The sequence below is a fragment of the Takifugu rubripes genome, chromosome 9, assembly GCF_901000725.2.
Source record: "Takifugu rubripes chromosome 9, fTakRub1.2, whole genome shotgun sequence".
Classification (NCBI taxonomy): Eukaryota; Metazoa; Chordata; class Actinopteri; order Tetraodontiformes; family Tetraodontidae; genus Takifugu; species Takifugu rubripes.
Genome location: NC_042293.1, coordinates 9,427,450 through 9,446,920, shown reverse-complemented (window position 1 = coordinate 9,446,920; position 19,471 = coordinate 9,427,450). Strand labels below are relative to the sequence as shown.

At 42.6% G+C, this 19,471-nt stretch overlaps 1 protein-coding gene across 2 annotated transcripts in view; it reads right to left on the bottom strand.

Moving 5' to 3' along the window:
• Positions 1-31: 31 nt before the first annotated feature.
• Positions 32-19,471, bottom strand: part of srgap1a (SLIT-ROBO Rho GTPase activating protein 1a) — a 47,145-nt gene continuing 27,705 nt past the window's right edge. Inside the window, exons 9-22 of one of the 2 annotated variants that reach the window (XM_011607340.2) lie at positions 17,340-17,537; positions 16,787-16,871; positions 15,766-15,793; positions 14,835-14,928; positions 13,171-13,231; positions 12,606-12,683; positions 12,382-12,516; positions 10,634-10,739; positions 10,298-10,522; positions 9,590-9,669; positions 6,304-6,484; positions 4,988-5,125; positions 2,095-2,467; positions 32-2,006 (exon numbers count right to left, since the gene is read on the bottom strand). In XM_011607340.2, the coding sequence (XP_011605642.1) occupies positions 1,602-2,006; positions 2,095-2,467; positions 4,988-5,125; positions 6,304-6,484; positions 9,590-9,669; positions 10,298-10,522; positions 10,634-10,739; positions 12,382-12,516; positions 12,606-12,683; positions 13,171-13,231; positions 14,835-14,928; positions 15,766-15,793; positions 16,787-16,871; positions 17,340-17,537 (2,187 nt within the window). In that variant the 3' untranslated portion in view covers positions 32-1,601. Of the gene's footprint in view, positions 2,007-2,094; positions 2,468-4,987; positions 5,126-6,303; positions 6,485-9,589; positions 9,670-10,297; positions 10,523-10,633; positions 10,740-12,381; positions 12,517-12,605; positions 12,684-13,170; positions 13,232-14,239; positions 14,274-14,834; positions 14,929-15,765; positions 15,794-16,786; positions 16,872-17,339; positions 17,538-19,471 lie in introns of both variants that reach the window. The other variant, XM_011607342.2, reaches the window with a different exon arrangement.

The window sequence follows — 19,471 nt, the reverse complement described above, 5'->3', positions numbered from 1 at the left end:
ATCGGTGTAGTGCAGGATAAAATGCCTCAGATTCGACAAACTATTTCCTTTATTAGAAAGAAATTCTTGCTTGGATGAGCCCTCAAAGATCCCTAAATGTTGTTACATGCTGTATATACAGTTATATACATCAAAGTGCAATGTCACAATGAGTAAGTTGTTTCTATGTTGTATGGAACAATGGCATTATTACTGACGCGTCTCCTTCCTGCACTGCAATTTCTAACAAACAAAAATATGACAATGCAACAACACAGAGTAAGTTCCTTTTCAAAGGCACTTTCATTAATACATACTACAGATGTACAGAACAGCACAGAGTAGCTTCATATCAGCTGGGATAACTGTTGCCTACTACTGGTGATGTGAACAGTGACAAGAATACACTTTTTACAACGGCGCTGGAAGCCTGGATTAGGTTGTTCTCGAGTTCTTTTTTACCAGAAAAATAAAGTGATTACAAAATACAACGAAGGTTAGTAAGAAAATCTATTAACTTGATAAATATACACACAAATCTAGTGTAAACCAGCAGATCAGCTATTGAGTTTTCATTGCAAACCAGGTCTTTCCTGTTTTATTATGCTAGCTAAACATATCCCAGGCATGCACCATTTTCTGTTTACTTAAAGTTGTGTTTTTTTTTTCCTTTTCTTAAAGACACCTAAAAGTGTGCAGTTGCAGAATTCACTGGCATGTACACCTTTATGGGGCGACTAGATTTAATTACTCGATCGGGACACGCTAAAATGAAAGTAATGAGCTGATCTTCGCTCAGGGTGGCCCCCTCCTGCTACACGGAGCATCGCAGAAAGCCTCTAAATTAAATATCAATATTGCCTCTATGACAGGAAACAGATCTGAGGGACTCGAGCAAGCTTGACACTAACAGTCATCAGGTCTATGGCTACTGGCCGCACCCCCTTCCAGGGAGGCCGCCGAGTCTATACACAGTTACGTTACGCTTGGAGTCGAGACCGATGCTGCGCGGTCACGTGTTTGGGTTGACGGAGCTGAGCAATGCGGAGCGGAGGCTGTGGAGAAAGTTCAGCAACACGTGACAGCACATGGGTGGTGAGAAGTGAGAGACGTCCTCAGACTGAATGTTTGAAGCAGAATATTGTCAGAGTTCATAGTTAAGTAGTGGTTGCATCCATCAGTCAGGTGATTTCTGGGTGATTCCAACAGGGAGGTGATCTTTGTACATGAACTACATTACACAAGAATTCGTTCTCTGAGGCAGAGGTCATCAGTAAAACTGTTAACAAAGTACCGGCTCTACATTAAACGCTACCCTTCAGCAAGTCGCAGCACCATTAAAATAACTCACGTCCGAAACTTATGCAGGCTTTTGAACTGATTCGATTTCGAGGGCCCTGATAGGTTGAAAAAGATCGAGGCTCAGTGGTAAACTGGAGCGTCCATACATGCAGCCTATCGTGTTCACGCACGGTTCATGTCTGTAAACGTTTGTAAAGCCTTGAAGGAAGCCGTTGCGATTTACCACGTCAGTTTCCTAAAAAAAATGAAAATTGTTACGTCATATTAACCTAAGAGGAACTCTGGGGACTTGCGGCAGCAGTTCCAGGTGTTTTACATCTCTACATGGTGCAGGACTTGTCCTGGGCATCCTGAGGAGCTGGAGGCTGTGGTGCTGGACTGGACTTGGGCACAACCAAAGGTTTAGGCCTCAAAGCAGGGGGCTTGAGTTGCACCCCCATGCGGGGTGCTACTACAGGCTTGAAGGTGCTCATCGTGTCACTGGTGGAGCTGATGCTGCGGCGAATGGGCGGCTCAGTGTTGGCAGTGGACCTCAGCATGACCCCGTGGATGGGGCTTAGGGAGTCGCCAGAGCTGGCTGGGGTGGGGCCCCCACCGCTGCCGCCCCCGGAGGTCTGACGCTGCTCCAGTGTGTCCAGCACCACATCGGGGGCGTGCTTGGCTGAGCTCTGGCGCTCCAGCTCGCGCAGCTCATTCAGAGCGGTGTTCATGGTTTCTTCTATGTCCTGAAGAGAGGAGTGAGAGAACATTTTAATGGAGAAGAGAAGGAAGCGGACGCAGAGACGATCAGGTCACTGCTCGTCTTCAGCTCACCTGTGCGATGGTTTCAGGATCCAGGGCTTTGCCGCTGTGGTGGCGGTGCACGTCGGTGAAGCCGGTGTACTGGCCGGAAGAGGTGGAGCGGCGGATCGGGGGGCTCTCCATCTTCTTGAGGGACTCGTGGCGGCTGATGTTGTTCAGGCTTCCGTGGCCAGTGCGGCGCCGGCGTTCTGGGCTGTCTGTAGACACGTGGTTGTGAGTACGCCGCATGTCCCGGGGGCTGAAGTGGCTGATGACTGGGGAGCCAAGCTCTGGGGTGCCTCCGTGTCCTCCGTGACCATGCTGGGAGGGATGCACCATGCAGTGGACCTCGCCGGGGCAGGCAGGCGGGCGACGGGAGGGTGGGTCGGATCTTTTCTTATGCCTACTGAGTAAGAGAACGACACAGAGAGTTGTTTAAAATATAGCCTCTTTTTTTACGCGCATACTCTTAAATGAATCTTTCATTTCAGTTTTTAAACTGTTATTTGACATAAAGTGGACGCTACGCGCACAGAATCCATAATCCTGCATCACTATTGTAACAAAGTCAGCTCCAAACAGATCCAGAGTTTCTGGAGAGCAGGTAGGCTGGAGCTGGCATTGGGCCCGAGGACAGAGGCCTGTGAATCATCACAACACTAAAGCTGGCTGGAAAAGCTCCAGCCGCTCCAGAACTGCCCTCCATCTGACCCTGGACCGGCGTGACACCATACACACGTGTGATCCAAGGAGAGAACCAAACACGTCCTCATGTTCACACCATTCAGATGACCACCTCAGCCACGCATCATGTTTGCGTACATTAACATTTACTCTCAGCCAGTAAGAGGAGCATCCTGATAGATGCTTCTTCATATTCAGTATTTATGACTAGCAGCAACCACAGATGCTGCAGTCAGGAGCTGGAATTAATCAAAGCAGCCATCATCATTTGCCTCATGTCTAACAAAAGATATTTCAGTTGTTATTAGATTTAAAATATCTAGTTGTCTTATATTTATTACACAATACATAACTTAAACACCGTTATGCAGGCAGTCTGTCAAAAATCCAAATTATTGTAAAAGTTAAGCAGTTAACTAGTTTAATTAGACAGATCTCTGTGTTATTGGTTCTTTGCGGAGGCGAACTATACAGGGAATTACTCAGAATCACCTCTGTTTAATTGCAGAGTTTAGGCATCCGCTTTCTCAGCAATTATTACAAAGAACTACAGGCAACTTAATCACCAGGCAAACACAGAGCAATAATGAGGACTGTAACGCTCTGGGAATTTTAATGCTGATTGGTCTCAAGAAAATGAGTCATCCGCAGGAAGCGCAAGGCTCAGATCACTCCTCAAGACCAGCTCACATCTGAGATGCAAGAAAAATGGGATATTTTCCAACACTCCAGTATCAGTGAAGTCTTATCTCATCCTAAAAATGACTTAAAGCATTAATCAGTAATCATCCAATCTACATTTGATTGTTAGGTCACTAAAGCAAATTTTGAATTGGAAAAATATTCCTTAATAATCACACACACATCTCTTGATTACACTATTAAGGACTGATGATCAAACATAGAATTAGAATTTATTGCAGTGACAATCTGAAATAGTAAACAGCTGCAGGAACCACTGAGAACCGACAGGGGGAGCAGTCCCCATTCGTCAGCCCCACTCTGCTGTAGAAAAATATCCACTTCAAATGCTAGTTTTCATCATCCAGCTAACATGTCAGTTTCCCCTGATAAGAGAAAGTAAGTCATCTCACGGCTTTCTCTCCCCCAGGCCTGCTGTAGCACACTGTTAAAGGTGTTATTTGAACTTGCTGCAATCTTGAGGAAAACGTGCGAGTGGAGGTGACTGAGACCAACAGGAGCGGAAAGTATCTAAATAAAGCTCAGAATATAAATGATTCAACACTGAAGACTGTTTGAATGGGGGAGCACTAAAGTGAGTGGAGGCAGAAAGACGGGTGTTAGAGAAAATGAGAGGGGGTTGGTGGAGTCCCATGGGAAACACTGACAGGTAGAAAGTGTTGTCGGGGCTGTTTCTGGGAGTCAGCTGAGCTCGATCAAGTCTGGGATGAAATACAATAAATCTCCATTCACATAGGAGAAACCTGCATGTGGCGTGAATGTTGCCTTTAGGATGAATCATTGACATTTGAACAATGGAAAGGAGTGAGTGAGAGGGGAGGAAGAAAAGGGAAAACATTTGTTCGTGTTTGGCGAGAGCCGGCAACGGACGCTTCAAGGTCGCTGGCTCCAACCAGCAGGAACGCTGCAATGAGAGCAGAGCTGCTGACAAAATATCACTTCTGCCAAAGAGCCAGAGGTGTGACGGCATATGTCAGATCCAGTCCCTAATCCCATGAGCAAGGCATGAGCAGCATGTTCCACTGGCACCAGATGAAATTGTGAAGGAATGTAACTCCGATATTACTACAAATGTCAGGTGAGGAGAAACAAAGCTGATTCAAACAGATCACACATGATTGAACTGCCTCAGTTAAAGTGGTTTTGTGGCATTTTGGTTGTGAGGTGTTCATACTCGAAGCTGCTGAAGCATCATCTGAGTTGCTGAACGGCTTCCAGACATTCTGCAGTTCACCTCTAGCCATTAATTATAGCTTATTTGTCAGGTAAAATTACACTATTCATTTCTTTCAAGGCTCTGCTAGACCTTGATCTCTAAAATGCCAATGTAATCCAGTCTAACTTCCTTTTCACTTGGTGCAAACATGTTGGAACCAGACAAGGATTAGTAGAAAAAACAAGAAGAGCTATTGGTAAAAGTTAGCATACAACAGGGTATTTCCTGTATCATTTCTGTCCAGATCAGTCTGATGAGATCTTACTCAGGTTTATTGTAATGCTCTATCGAAAAGGAATGATTTCATGGTCACAGTGAACCGACCTCGTGATGTAGGCTTCAGAGATCCTGGTGTCGGTGGGTGGGGCCATGTCTTTTCCCGAGCATCTGTCCTCTCCGGTGTGGCCGCTGCTGGCCTCGCTGTCAGCCTTCTGACTCAGAGTGTCGGAGAAGTTGTCATCTCTGGGACATGGAGGCGGCGTGCAAGAGGAAGTGACAGAAAAAAAGGGGATATCAGCATATCGGTTGAGCTTTCATACGTGCCACATTCTTTAATGACAATATTTTATGTAAGCCCCCCCAGAGGCCCGGACATTCAGATGAGTCAAAGTTTTGGAACTGTCTCCTGTGGAAATGTCAGTGTTACAGTGAGCTGTGTGACTGGGGTCATGGCGCACTGCTGCCTTTATGTAAAACACTGCACTTACAGAATGCACATTTTTGGGTACTTGGGTATTTTCTTCTTCCTGCAAATAAGTATTACACAAATGCTGATTATAGGATTATAATGAGAATGATATTAAAGGCACATTTGGCTGAATTTGTAAACTATTGTCCAGTAAATGTTAATAAAATAAAACAAATATAGCTTTTTTAAAATGAGAAAATCCATGAAAACAGAGCAAAAGAACTGTAAACGAGTAAACAAGTGTTCAACTAAATGTGCACCTAGATGCTGGAGCAGCAACATCAGCCCGATGAGAGCGAGAGACATCTGAAGTGGTGACTCACGTCTCTCAAAAGGTTTTATCCCATGTCCTTAGTGGGGCATGCAAAGATAACGACCCTGCGTGTTGTTACAGTCTCGCATCTGCTCTTGTTAAATAGACGGTGGGGTGTCGGCATGCTCAGGGACAGTCGCCCTTCTTTTTCATTAACTGAGAAAAGTAACCCCAGCAAACATGGCTCATCTGCTGAATTAGTAAACAAGGCAAGCTGATGAGAAACTGGGAGTAGGAGGCATGGCTGTGGGTCAAAATGGTCATTTTATCAACCAGCTATTATGTAAAAAAGCAGTAATTAAGCTTAAAAAGAAAGTGAATCCAGGTCATTAGGTACCAACAGTCGATGCCTAAATGCTGCTCTTGCCACAACTGTGGATTAATTGAGAAGTATTTGTAGTTTAGTAGTGAAACGATCAGCGTGCAGCAGGACAAAGTCAACAGTGGTACTGTAGCAGCTCTTCAGTCAAGTGGCTGCCAATCCTGAACTCTTATGAGGAGGCACCAAGGACAAAGCTGGAGTGAGGAACAGAATTAGACATTTCCACAATGGAAAATGATGTGATGTATGGTTTTGGGTCATGAGTTGAATTGTGTGTTGCTCCGTCACATTTAAAATAGTACAAAATAAACACTCACACATCCTGGACCACGATATACTGGTGTGGCACCAGGCCATCGATTCCATTGTGCCGTCCCTCCCACCAGTCTTCTGACGCCCGCTGATACAGCAGCAGCGAGGCGCCCTTCTTGAAGGACAACTCTCGGGATGAGCGGCCGACGTAGTCAAACTTGGCGATGGCTTCGATGGGCTCGCCCTCTGTCAAAGGAGATGATCACACAGATCAGGTGAGGCAGACAGGGCAAAGATATCAGCTACAGATAGCTGGAATCACAGCTGATGTATGTAGATGGATTTAAAGTCTGTCTGTGTGCACTATCTTTACGTGTGGCAGCGTGTGCTCATGCTGTGTCCTGTTCAGATATTTCAGTTGTGGTCAATAGTAATCCGGCTCGACAACTCCGGGCCAGGGCCACAACAGGCCCTTAGGAGCTTTAGCGGAGTAATTATAGAACCTGATGAGAGAAGATCTATATGACTCAGCCATGTCAGTCACTGTCACACTGGGTTGGATCTATACCATAGCTAAAAAGTACAGTAAAAGCTCCGACATGGGAAAGGTTAAGATAAATTATCATGTATTGCTTTTTTCTCTCTTGGAATTACACTAATCTGAAGGATGTCTAGAATTTCCACAATAGCTGCAGTCATCTCTCCCAGTCCAAAGGTGTTTGCAAATTTCATATGCATGCACTCCAGCAACACAGATCTAAAAATAGCTTATTTTTTCCCCTTGCTCACACCTCTGCCACCCTCCCTCCCATCTCTTTTCAAGTGAGACAGGGAGTCCCTGGATGGACAGCTTCCACTAAACACAGGTTCTCTCTACGTGCCCGGGAGCTGAGTAAACGACAGAACCTTGTACTGGCTGTAAAAGTCATCATAATACATCTCTCACTGGAGCTTTTAAGTTATTCCCAGATGAACAGAGAGACTGCGTAAGAGAGAAAACACAGACATGACTCACCGCAGACTAAAGCAGTCTATATGTATTTTTGTCTCTCCTGAGTTCATTACTTTCTGTTATATTTTGTTTCCTCCCTGACCTTTAACTAGTGACCTGTCTTCTTACACTCGGTTGTCTGTCCTGACAGGGTGAGAGTGATGTGGCCCCCGATGAGATGTGACAAGCAGGAATTTACAGCCTGAATTAATTGGGCAGCACTGCAGCGGACAAGGCCGTTAATAAAGTTGACAGAGCCTTTATCGGTGGTTTCACCTCCCCTCCATCTCTTTCCCTCTCATCCACTGCCACCCATCCACTCGGAAAATATTTATTCAGCACGCATACGCGTGCATCGACAGTGTGCTGGCATGGCTGTGGATGAAAGCAGTAAGTCATGAATTCAAATCTCACATTCTCAGGTTGTGGATATTATAACTAGCTTTAGACTGACACACACACGCGCACGCGCGCACACACACACACACACACACACGCAAAAGCTTAAAGTCTGTGGTGCAAATGTGCAAATGGCAGACATGTCTCGCAGGGACCGCTGAAGCAACATCTGCTAGGATGAATTTCAAAAACAGGAATCTGGCATGAGGAATGTTTGCATCAATGTAATAATTATTTTCTCAAGCCATATTCTTAAATTAATGTAGTGTGTTCCTCCTCAATGAAGATGTGGGTGTCTGTGTTTATTGTATTCCTCTCCTTCTTAACATCTAAAATCCAATAAACGGTATGAGTCAACCTATTATGTCGCTACACTATATTCCAGTCACTGTGGCTTTATGTTCACCTTTGACCCTGTGGTGAATTTACTAGCAGATACCATCAATGAACTAATGAGAGAGAGTAAGAACTGCCACTCTAAAGCAAGGCAGTAATTCCCAGTCAGCTAGACAGATGTGCATGAGCCCTGATGAGTCATACACTGAGAGGAAAAAATCAAACTCAGTACAATTTGGAAAATTGAGGCAGTATTGCTTTAACAGAGGAAGTAGACAGCATAGCTATTCAATGTACATTAAACAAAGAAGACAAATGATCAGAAAACTGAATGGTTCAGAAATCAAGTAGACACACATGCTGGTTATTTTACTGAAGACAGCCAAAATCAAAGCAGCAGTCTTCCACAGTAAGTCGTCCTCTGTGTGTTCTGCATGTCTGCCAGTCGAGACTTTCTATCTGCGCTAATGAGCTCAAACACACTGCAGGGGGGCTCCACTGACCAGACAGTTACTGAGACATACATGTGGAAAGACTTCTACTAGTTTCCCCAACCATCTGTCTGTCCTTGGAGACATATCTTAAGGGCAAAGGTATTTGGGGGGTTCCGACAAGTCAATAAAGCATTTTAAAATGTTCTTCCTGTGTAATGCTTAAGATGGAAACAGATATTTCTTTTGTGTCTGAAAACCCAAATGAGGTAATCAGGGGGGTTTAAAACAACTGCCAACTTGACTATGATTCAGGAGTCCATGGGGAGGACGTCCTCCCAGTACCGTCCAGTAAAAGGTTTAAAGTAAAACCCTGACGGCAAGGGATCTATGGAAAACACTGCTCTCCATTAATTACTCGAGGAGATGATAGCTGCCATCTGTGCTAAACATTGGGAATATTCACCAACAGAAATTTGCTTTTCTAATCAGATCTTCTTTTAAACCCAAATAAAAAAAATTGACGTGGAGTCTGAATGATTAACAGCTGGTGAAATGAGAGGAACCCAAATGTACCTCACTGCCGTTAGAGTCTGATTATACACAGTGAACAGGAGACGACATCCATCATAAATTCTGAACATCTGTGTCGACTATTTTCTTAAGGGGAAATTTTTTTAAGAAAAAAGAAATTATATACAGGCTTTCTTATTTATAAAAAAAAGTAATTGCATATTTTTCTTCCAAAGTGGGAAAAATTATGGTTTCAATCAATAGGGAAACCAAATTGCTTCTCCCAAGAGTTCCACTGGAACAGACCACCCTGGAATGTGTTAAAAGAGAGTGTGTGGAAGTGTTCTAGGCCCCCCAAACATAGAAGCTGCACTATTAAAATATGAATGGCCATGCATTTCACTAAATTCGCTCCACTGGTCCCAACAAGGCAACAGCATTTCACTGACTGAATGGAGGGATTAGCTGCTAAGAAACTGAGTTCATCCCTCCCATCACCCGATTCAATTTGGACAAAACATATGTATAGCGCAGAGTAGCATTTTATAATAGGTGGGAAAAAAACATTTGAGACTTGCATTCATTTAATCTGATTTCAAATTCACAATATTCAACATCTAGTTGGAAAGGTCCCAAGACGTGTGTATCGTTATGTAATGTATTAACTGTGTTGTCACTCACCATCTTCACTGGTGTGTGTCTCTGTCCCTCCTTCATTCTCTACCTCCTCCAAGGCTCCGTGCTCACTAAAGGGGCTCTCACTATAGGCAGACAGGCATGAAGCATTACTTAAAATTTGGTTAAAATCTTGAAAGTTGTTTAGGAGACAAAGCACAGAGAAGCAAGGAGAAAGTTCACATAAGGGTCAGTCTGTTACAGGCTCAAATCTAAAAAGTACTTTCTGGCATCATGTTGAGAATGTAGGCACTAATGTCTCTCACACACATACACACACATATACAGATTGCTCCTGCCAGGAAGTGGACTGTCTCTTCCCTTGCTAATAGGTCACCGGTAATGGGAGGCAGCCAAGGAAACAAATCTCTCCAGGGCATCGGGTGTCTTGCGGGGGGTACATGGTCGTGTACAAACGGCTGATTAAGCTCCTGTCAGGTATAAATCAATGTCTACTTGTGTAAATGTGGCGCATGAGCAAAAAAAGGTCAAATAAAGGAAGAGGTATCACTCCTCTTATGTAAAGGGTTTAAAGTTTGATCTATCTAATTATTTGTTAAATTCTATCTGATTTTCTTTAACTAAAAGCAGTGATTGCAGTAATTACTAATTGCTTCAATCTGTGATGATCAGCACTGAAACATGTTTCTACCATGCTTTGTCCCAGATGTCTAATTGGTGAGCGTTGTTGCTCATATCAACTCAACTCCTCACCAATAATCTCCTCCAGCCATACACTTCTCATAGACGGGCCCGTCCAGTTCTTTGGTGTCAGGAAAAATGGTTTCATGGTGAATGATGATTGTCTTGATGATCTCATTGACGTGAGCCTGGCAGGAGACCTGGTCCTGGCTCTCCGGCGTGGGCATGAGTGTGGGGCCGAAGCATATGGCCAAGTTGTACGTGTCCATCATGTTCTCATCGCTGTACTGGGACAAACTGGAGGAGGGCAAAGACAAAACTCAAGATACGTCCAAAACTTCTCAGACCGAAAACTGCTACAGCTAAAGAGAGAAATCCAGATTAACAGTTGAAGGTCTCTCTACTTACTGGTTGAGGAAGGCAAAGAGGTAGCGCATGACAATGAGGACTGATCTTGGAATAGTCAGGAGGATCTTGCGGATGTACAGTGCTCTCTCATAAAGATTTTCGATTCCTAGGAAAACCCCAACAAAACCAAAATGTGAATAATATAAAAAAAAACAAACCTTAAAATACAAACATAAATAAAAGTTATAATTTAAAGACAAAAGTATCTTCACTTCTTTTTGCCGCTGAGAAGTAATTACTGCCTTACAACAAACCAACAAAAGAAATACTGTACATTCTTAAAAAGCCACAGAAAATGTAACAACCTGTGTGTTCCACTTCTGAAAGTACAGCGGAAGATTAGGAGGATGGAGTCAGCACTTCCATTACAACAAAACCCTTGTTCTCTCTGTTCCTTATGCAAACAGCTCCTCTCTACAACCATTTTTCTTTAAAGTTCTTTCACTTGTCCACAAGCTTCTCCATTTAATCACAACTGTAAAGGAAAGGTTTTGTGTCTCTTCATTGATACTATCAAGAATTACAGAAAGGTTTTAGTCTTCATTAGTATCTAATTTGTCCTGCTTGTGGTACTGGTGTTGGAGCTGAAGCGCTGCTGCCTGCAAAAAATAACCCTGTCACCCTGCAGCACTTTGTGCCATCTGGGAGTTGAGCTTCTGGGACTTTTTGCAATATATTTCATTTTTCATGAATACCTAACTAGGGCTCTGCAGGCTCCTGAAGACTACAGAAAGAGCTATTTAAAGCCCTACACCAGTGCGAGCTTATGTGTCATGTAGAAACACATGTGTGAGCGCACCCACGCAAAACATCCCTGCTGCTACAATGAAAGCCGTCAGTAGCTGCAGTATGGAGAAGAAAAAACTAAAGGAGAGTATTAAAAAAAAGAAATGTGATCTCGTAGCTGATCTCAGCTGCTCCATATGGAACAAGCAGAGGGTTTTTAATAGCAAGCTTGCTAGCTGTGCAGGCCAAACTGCAACCATTGGTATGTTGAGCTGGGCAATGCAAACAGGGAATCCCCATCAGTCATCCTGCATCAACCTGAAGTACACACAGACACGCTTCACACTCACAAAACTCTGTAAGACTTGGTACACGTCTAGCTGCACGGGGCACTATGACCCATGCAGTGTCCATCTGACTATGTGCACGTGTCCAAATGTTCCTTAGTTCAGCCTTAAGCATCAGAAAGAGACACACAAGGCTTTCTGGGCTGAGAACTGGCTTGCAGAAAAATGACAAAGTGACCATTATTATGAGGACTGGAGTGGATATTCAGCTCTGGAGTCAAAAGCTGCTCAGTGCTGTGGACGCACACATTCCAGCACAGTTTTATGAACATGGCCAGCTTTGTGTCATTTACCACAGTTAATAATCCTTCAGTAGTCATCTAAATACCAGAGTGCTCCGAATGCAAAAGTCAAGACTTCTAATAAACACTACAGTTAATAGAATTACTTCATCTCACATCTGTGTGTGTGATACATGAACAACTAGTTCCTTTTAAGGACATGCGACAGTGCTTTAACCACATAATGAAACATACAGAACACAAGATAGTGACTAAAACAAGAACCAAACCATTTCAAGAGATACACATAGAATCTTTTCTACTAAATCTCCCTTAATAACTTCCAGCTTAATACCAAATGTGAAAGTGCCACCAGAAAATGGAATTTTACAGTGATGAAATTACATTGGGGAGATGTGGTCAGTGTAAAATGAGTTTAAATGCATGTCCTTACTGATACAGGCCAGCAAATCGTTGAATCTTTCTTTGGGGAAAAGAGGGTTTTCCAGACCACGAAAGTAAAGTTTGAGAACTCCAGCCACAGAGTTGATGTCATGATTACTCTCATCATCTGTCAAAGGGTCATTGCCTAAGACAGAAAAATCAGGAGGTCAGTCAAATAGACACAGTTGATTTTGACATATAAATCATTTTAATTCAGACTAAAAGAGCTTGAACCTCTTTCAAATGAGTTCTTGATATCATTAACTTCCAGCTGAGATCCAGATACTCGAAATATTCCTTGATGTTGGAGGCCTGCACAGAAAAATATCAGTACAGTTAGAGCTCAGGCCTGCACAATAATGCCCATACACAACAACTCCCATAAATCCACTCTGACAATAATAGAACCCCCCCCCCACACACACTCAGCAAATGAATTCTATTTTTTGTCACACCTAGGACGAACATCCCATTCCTTAAGCCACAACACTTTTCGAATTAGGGATAATTAATGAGTTGAGGAGAACACAATCAGGCTTTAGTAAAGTGTCTTTTCAATGGGATTAGGCCTTAATGAGAATAGAGGTGAAAGGGCAGGAAAGGAACATGATTAAACTGCGGTTTCCTGAAAATTAATTTATGCTTGGTCAGTCTTCGCATTACAATTATGTCAGATCTCAACTGTTTGAGAGTTTAGATTTTTACCATCTCTTTAGTCTGGTTGATTATTCATTCATTTGTGTCATGAGAAGCTGTACATGTTTTTCAAAAGCTGGCCGACTAAATGACAAATACTTACCATACAGATTGATGTAGCGGATGCAGCTTTCAACCACCCTGGGAATAGCTTGTCCAGAGTCCTTGGAAGGAAAGTACAAAAAGATTTTTTTTTAAATGCATATAGAAAACTAAAAATCACAGTGATTGTCACAGAATATCACATGTCATTAGCTGTTTTGATTAAATTACCAAAATCACAGCCCAACAGATACTGGAATTTAGAGCATTTCTAGTATCAAAGGTAAAACAACCAAATATAATTTTTAAATTCTATATGATTTTGTAAATGCAGGTATGCTAGTAACATTTTATTTTCAATGTCCATGTTAATTACAGAAAACACAGATGGTACTTGGTGTATCTGTGTGGCTGTGACATAAACTGGTAATAAGCACACAGTAAAATGTAAACTCAGACAATCATCAAGAACAGATCTTACAGAGACAGGCATATTTGAGAGCTTTTGATTCTATGGCTTCTTTATTATCACTGATTAGGAAATGTGGGCAGTGATGAGAATGGCATATTTGTATCTTTTTTGCATATCAACAACAACCTGTGCAGAAAAGTGCACATTAAGGTTGGGCTGAGGGGATAAGTGTTGAAATCAGAGGATGTGAACTTCACATTCCTCCGACTGTGCCAGCTGCTCGGTGAAGGACGAGGACTCAGCACAGGCTTAATAATATCGTGGATCTGTTTACAACCCTCAGGGGGATGTAGATAGCCCAAACACAGTGGCCATGCCAGAACTGACTCCACTGCTGGACTAGAGCTGTGGCCATTAAGGCACACAGTGTGCAGCAGGATTATGTAATGCTATCCCAGAGCACATGTGAGAGGATGGCTGAGTATCATCACATGAATCCAATACCAGTCAAGTGGAAAAGGTTAGAACCAGGAATTTTAGCAGAAAAACAATTTATTGTAAAAACACAATTTTCAGCAGATCATTTGGCAGAAACCTTCAAATCAGCCTGTCTCTGGGTCCATGGATTAAAAGAATGGATATGTGGTACAAGCAAGCAAAGGGGGAAGCGTTGTTTAGGCAGGACAGGAAAACACAATAAGGCATTGCTAGTCTCTACCTGATGTCGAGTGTGTGAGTTCCGTCTTCCACGGCTATAGACAAGTGTCGCAAAAGCCAGACATGGATACAGACAGACAGAAAGAGAGAGAAAAGGCAAGACCCATGTTAGGACCACAGAAGCTGCCCACCAAAGATTTCACCCAGACATGAACCCCTGTGAGAGGCAGCGAAGTGGCCTTGAAGAAGGTGGCAGCAGCACCATGCCGGCCTAACATCTGCTGCCTGACCGACCAATTGCATGGCTGTTTTTCACCGTCTTCAGGAAGAGCGCGTGTTCCTCTGCCAGAGCAGCTCAGTGACGCCAGGTCACAGGAAGTCAGGGAAGCTGACGCAGGGAGAGAAACACTTACGCTACCAAATGCTGCTCCTCCCCTCCTGCATCCTTTAAAATCTGCACCACCCTTCAGATCACAGACCCCGAGAGCTCACTGACCAGAGGAAAGTTTCCCTCCACAGTTTATAGCACAAACTTTTAAAGGCAAATTGAAGCTAAGACACTATGGGGGGAAACCTCTAAAATGTCCAGAGCCAGAGAAAGAAAGAAAATAAAAGGAAGTAGAGTCATATCTAGGAGGTAGCTTGTCGGAATGTACCTTAATAAATGACTCCAAATTGCCATTAAATAATCTAACATTAAAAACCGAGCGAGGTCTAGCGCGCCGGGTGCCAGTGTGGTTTTTAAGATACCTAGAATACAAAGAACGCAGCAGAAATCATAAACAGAAATTGAAATCACTTGAATTTAATAATCACTGAAATTGTTCTAAATCAAAATGGTGGCCAAGTGAATGAGAGTTGATTTTTTTTTTTAATTCTGTACAAAATTTCTTGAGCTGTAAAATTCTTCAATTTCAGGGCTGTTGGGAAATCAGGTGTCAGCATTTCACCCCGTGACAGGTCCTGTCGGGAATGTATTTGCATTTCTTCTGCTAATGTATGTGGATGTTAGTGACCAGTCACAATGAGATTAAAACAGCTCTCATCTTTTTATTGTGCTAAAAAGGCTAAAATTTGCTTTGAATGTATGCTTATACAAAGAAAAGATACCATTTTGAATATGGATATGAGGTTGTGGTTAATGTTTTAAATTCCTCCACAACCTCATATCCATATTAGAATTGGATTTGAGTACCACATTTCATAAAATTAAAACTGCAACTAAAAAATGTGACTGTGCTAATTTTAAGAAATGTGGTACTCAAATCCAATTCTAACTGCATAGCGTATGGAGTGACCCCAAAAAAAGATTGCTGTTTTTGTCAAATAACAAATTAATTAACTGTTTTAAGTTTTATTCAAAACTTATGCTATTACTCTTTAATTTGTGTATCCTGTCAAAGGCAAAAATAGTCTATTTTAAGTAAAGACGAATATAATACCGTTAAATTAAGGGTTGAATATATGAGCTACTACTTCTCTGTTCACTATTTCAAGTCAATGTTTAGGTCACTGCTGAGATGAAAGTGGTCTGGACGTGTGTTCAACGTTTGCACAGCTACTTTGGTGTGAGTGTGTGAACTTTACCTTGTGGTCATGTAGTCAGCTCTGTGGCCTGTAGGTGAAGAGAGAAAAAAGAGAGGTGTAAGGGCAACTAAGATGTGTGGACGTGCTGGGACACGTTGCTTATAAAGAGCTCATGGACTCTCAGCCTTAAACACAAACCCCCATACTACTACACAAAAAAGCTTCCATTGTTTGTAATTTTGTTTTGAATATGTTTCCATGGACATGCCCTCCATTATGGTTTTAAATATACTGGCTTTATTTTTTCCCCTTCTACTATACTACCATTTTTGAAGAATCATTTAAGAGTGTGAGCAAGTCTTGACAACAAACATTCAGGGAAAAATAAAATTGCATGGTTTGTGGATGAAGAGGAAAACAATTAGCAAAACTGGAGTCACCAGTAAAAAAGAAATAATAAGTACTGACCCGATTTTGTAAATAATGATGTCTTAAATTGATTGCCCATCCCTAAGGATAAAGAAGTCTTATGAGAGACTCGGGCACCTTTTTTCTTCCTCGTTAACACGGTTCACAATCTGAATGAGACCACCTAACTGGTGGAAAGACTCAATGTTTGTGGCCAGATTAGCTGAATTGTCATAAGAAATGGGGAGGGAGTCCTAATGACTGTGACCACTCTAATTCGCTGCAGTCCATTAAGTCCGTTAAATCAATCAGTAAGACGAATAATACAAATTCAAAATGCCCTCAAACCAGACTAAAACCCAGATTACAATCTAGCAGCTCTGACTCGTGAAAAGCATAAAAACAACAATGGGACATTTGCCATGGCTGACGCAGAAGCTGCTCAGTAGGACTGCAATGAATAAAAAGGCAGGGCTCAGAATCCAATCACTCGTTGTGCTGGCCGCCTGTGATTAAATGTGGCTGAAGCATGAGAAATCCTTGGTTTGATGAATTAAGCTGACACAAAGTAGATCTGACATCAAAAAGAAACAATAAAGTGGTTGCCAGAATGCGACTGGAACACGGGAAGCTCAGTTGTGAGATGAGAAGAGTTAAAAGATTGCGTCCTTACTTTCACCAAGACTCCTCTTCAGCAAGTCATGTTTGGCCTGCAGTTTGGAGATGAGATTACTGCCCTCCAGATACTCCCGGAATTTCTGTGGAGAAATGAGAGTAATTACACATTGGCCATGAGTACCAGCCAGCACCCGTCCTCTCTTAAGACAGCTATTGGCGATTAGAACGCCAAGGGCAAAAGACATGCTAAGAGTCTTTTTAAAGCTGTTATCAGAGCATGTCCACCTTTAGACTGGAACAGAAGAGCAACTAACCTTATAAAAGAGAATTACTTTAAGGGAGCTGCTCCTCTGCCGACTGATCAAATATTCTGAAAGGAGCTTGATGCACAAGATTAGGAGCCAAAACGTCCATGTGCTGTTTCAAGCAGGTTTTAACCAGTACAAAGACTCTCACATCAGCTTTTAAATAGATGTAAGCACAGATGTAAGCACAATCTGGCAGTAAGAGAGACAAAGTTCTGTTTTCATTGTGAAATAAAAGGCTGGTTTCATTTAGTTTTTATTTGTATATAGCAGCAATTGCTTTATTCTTAAATCTTCTCTCACCATGAAGTAGAACTGTTCAGTCTCTTGCTGGTTGGCTCTTCTCTTGGCAATGCTGGGTTTGCTGAGGTACGTTTCTGACACAGTTGACCTGACCGACTCAGTGGATCGGCTGTGGTGGAAACACTCGGACACGTCGTAGTCTTCAATGGTCACCATGTCCTGGATGGTGGTCAGGGTGGCTTCTGATGTTTTTTTGATCTGAAAATAAACAAGGGTGGGAGAGGTCAGAGCTAATGCGGTCAACTAAAAAGGAAGAAGACATCCTCCCAGCATCAGGATGGCAGAACAGTCAGCTGCTTTAACAACTACACATTAAAGCTTTTCTTGTTATCCCAAGACACCGTGAAAAATGCAGGTCTTTTATGACAGGAAGCACATCTCAGTGAGAGCGAGCGAGGGGGGGGGAGAACTAAAACATGAGAGGCGACGAATTTGCAGCCACTCAGAGAAGCCATAGCTGTACGGTGTCTGCTGAAGATGGTATATTCAGTCAAAGGCTTTTTAGATTCAGTTCTATAAATGCTGTTCCCTGACAACACCAGAGCTGCTGCGGGTGATGAATAAATATCATAACTGCCACAAACTTTACAGCCCAAGATTTTAGTCAGAGCATGTGCTGCAAGGATAAAATATATAGCAACACAGAATGTGACAAATTGAAGAATTGGATCCTGACTGTTTAAATAAAGAAAAGAAAGATGGATTCATATTGTTCGTGTGCTACACTGGTTGGTTATAAAACTGAAAGGCATATGGGTTTGACGCAGTTGCTCCCAACTGATTATACCCTTCACAAAGCAAAACCATATGGCAGGTCAGAACATGTGTAATGATCATCTGATCATAAAAGTGCAGCCACAACATCCTGTGCTGTAACAATATTCAGGGTCTGGTCAAAGCCAAAGAACCGGTTGTCTTCATTGGACAGCAGTAATATCTATTTAAATAAGTGACATGCCAACGAATAGCCCACCAAAACGAGCTTCAACAAGTCTGGTTTATTGTTCTGTAGGGCAACTGCTTATTTCTGTTATTTTAACAACTATCGGAGTTGAAAGACAGTCTTTCCTGCATGAATAAACATGCAGACATGCCTTTGATGTTTCTTCCTTCTGATTTATCAGAGAAAAACAAACACCTCCTGCAAAGGAGACTGCGTGAGAGTTTAGTGTGAAACAGCTTGAGACCACAGAGAGGGAGTGAGAAACCCATCGAAGCTCTGGAGCGTACAGAGCCAAATGAGATCTAAATGGACAGATTATTACATTGGCGAGAAAGATGAGCTGTTGACTGAATGAGAAGTGAGAATGATCACATTCTTCAGTCCATCGAAACAAATTTAAAAACCTTCCACAGTAAAGCACCACACACAGTTACTGTACATTAACCTTAATTATTTAAGGGAGAACTCTCAACCCTTGTTGTATCCTGCTGCCACACACACAAAAGAAAGAAAAACCAGGAAACAGCTGCATGTTATAAGCACTGCCCTGCGGCCTTTCCTGGTCAGATAAAGACAGATGCTCTTTTCTCCCTTGGACAGTTGACAGTCATGCTGGTAAGCTGCACACTGCACTCTGAAAGTCCACTTTTTGAGGATGCGTGTGGCCTGCTGTGCCCAGGAACGGAGGCCATCTGCTGATCCTAACACAAGGCAACAGCACCCACTAATTCTGACCCGCCAGGACATCCGCTTCAACAGCAGAGACGGAAAAGGACATGCAGCAACGGGGGGTTATCATCATACCCTCACACAGGAGGATGCAGAGACATGAAGCACACACTGTGATGACACAAGCAGGACTCTGCCTGGGCATGTTACACAGCATAAACAAGATAGTAAACCTCAATTATGATGACAATTTATTTCATTACATATGGTATGATGATTTTTACATGAACTCATTACATCTATCAAACAACCTCTTCAGCCTCCATTATTTTGGTATCTAGATCTTTTGAGCTCATGTAAAAATCCTCGCACATCATACTCACACACTAATCTGTGTACGTCTCTCACAACCCTATATGCAGCAGAAACCTAGATTTTTCAGAAATCAACTGTCACCTAGGATGGCTTTTGAATGAACCTAATAAACCCTCCAGCTCTGTTACTAATGCCACGTGTGATA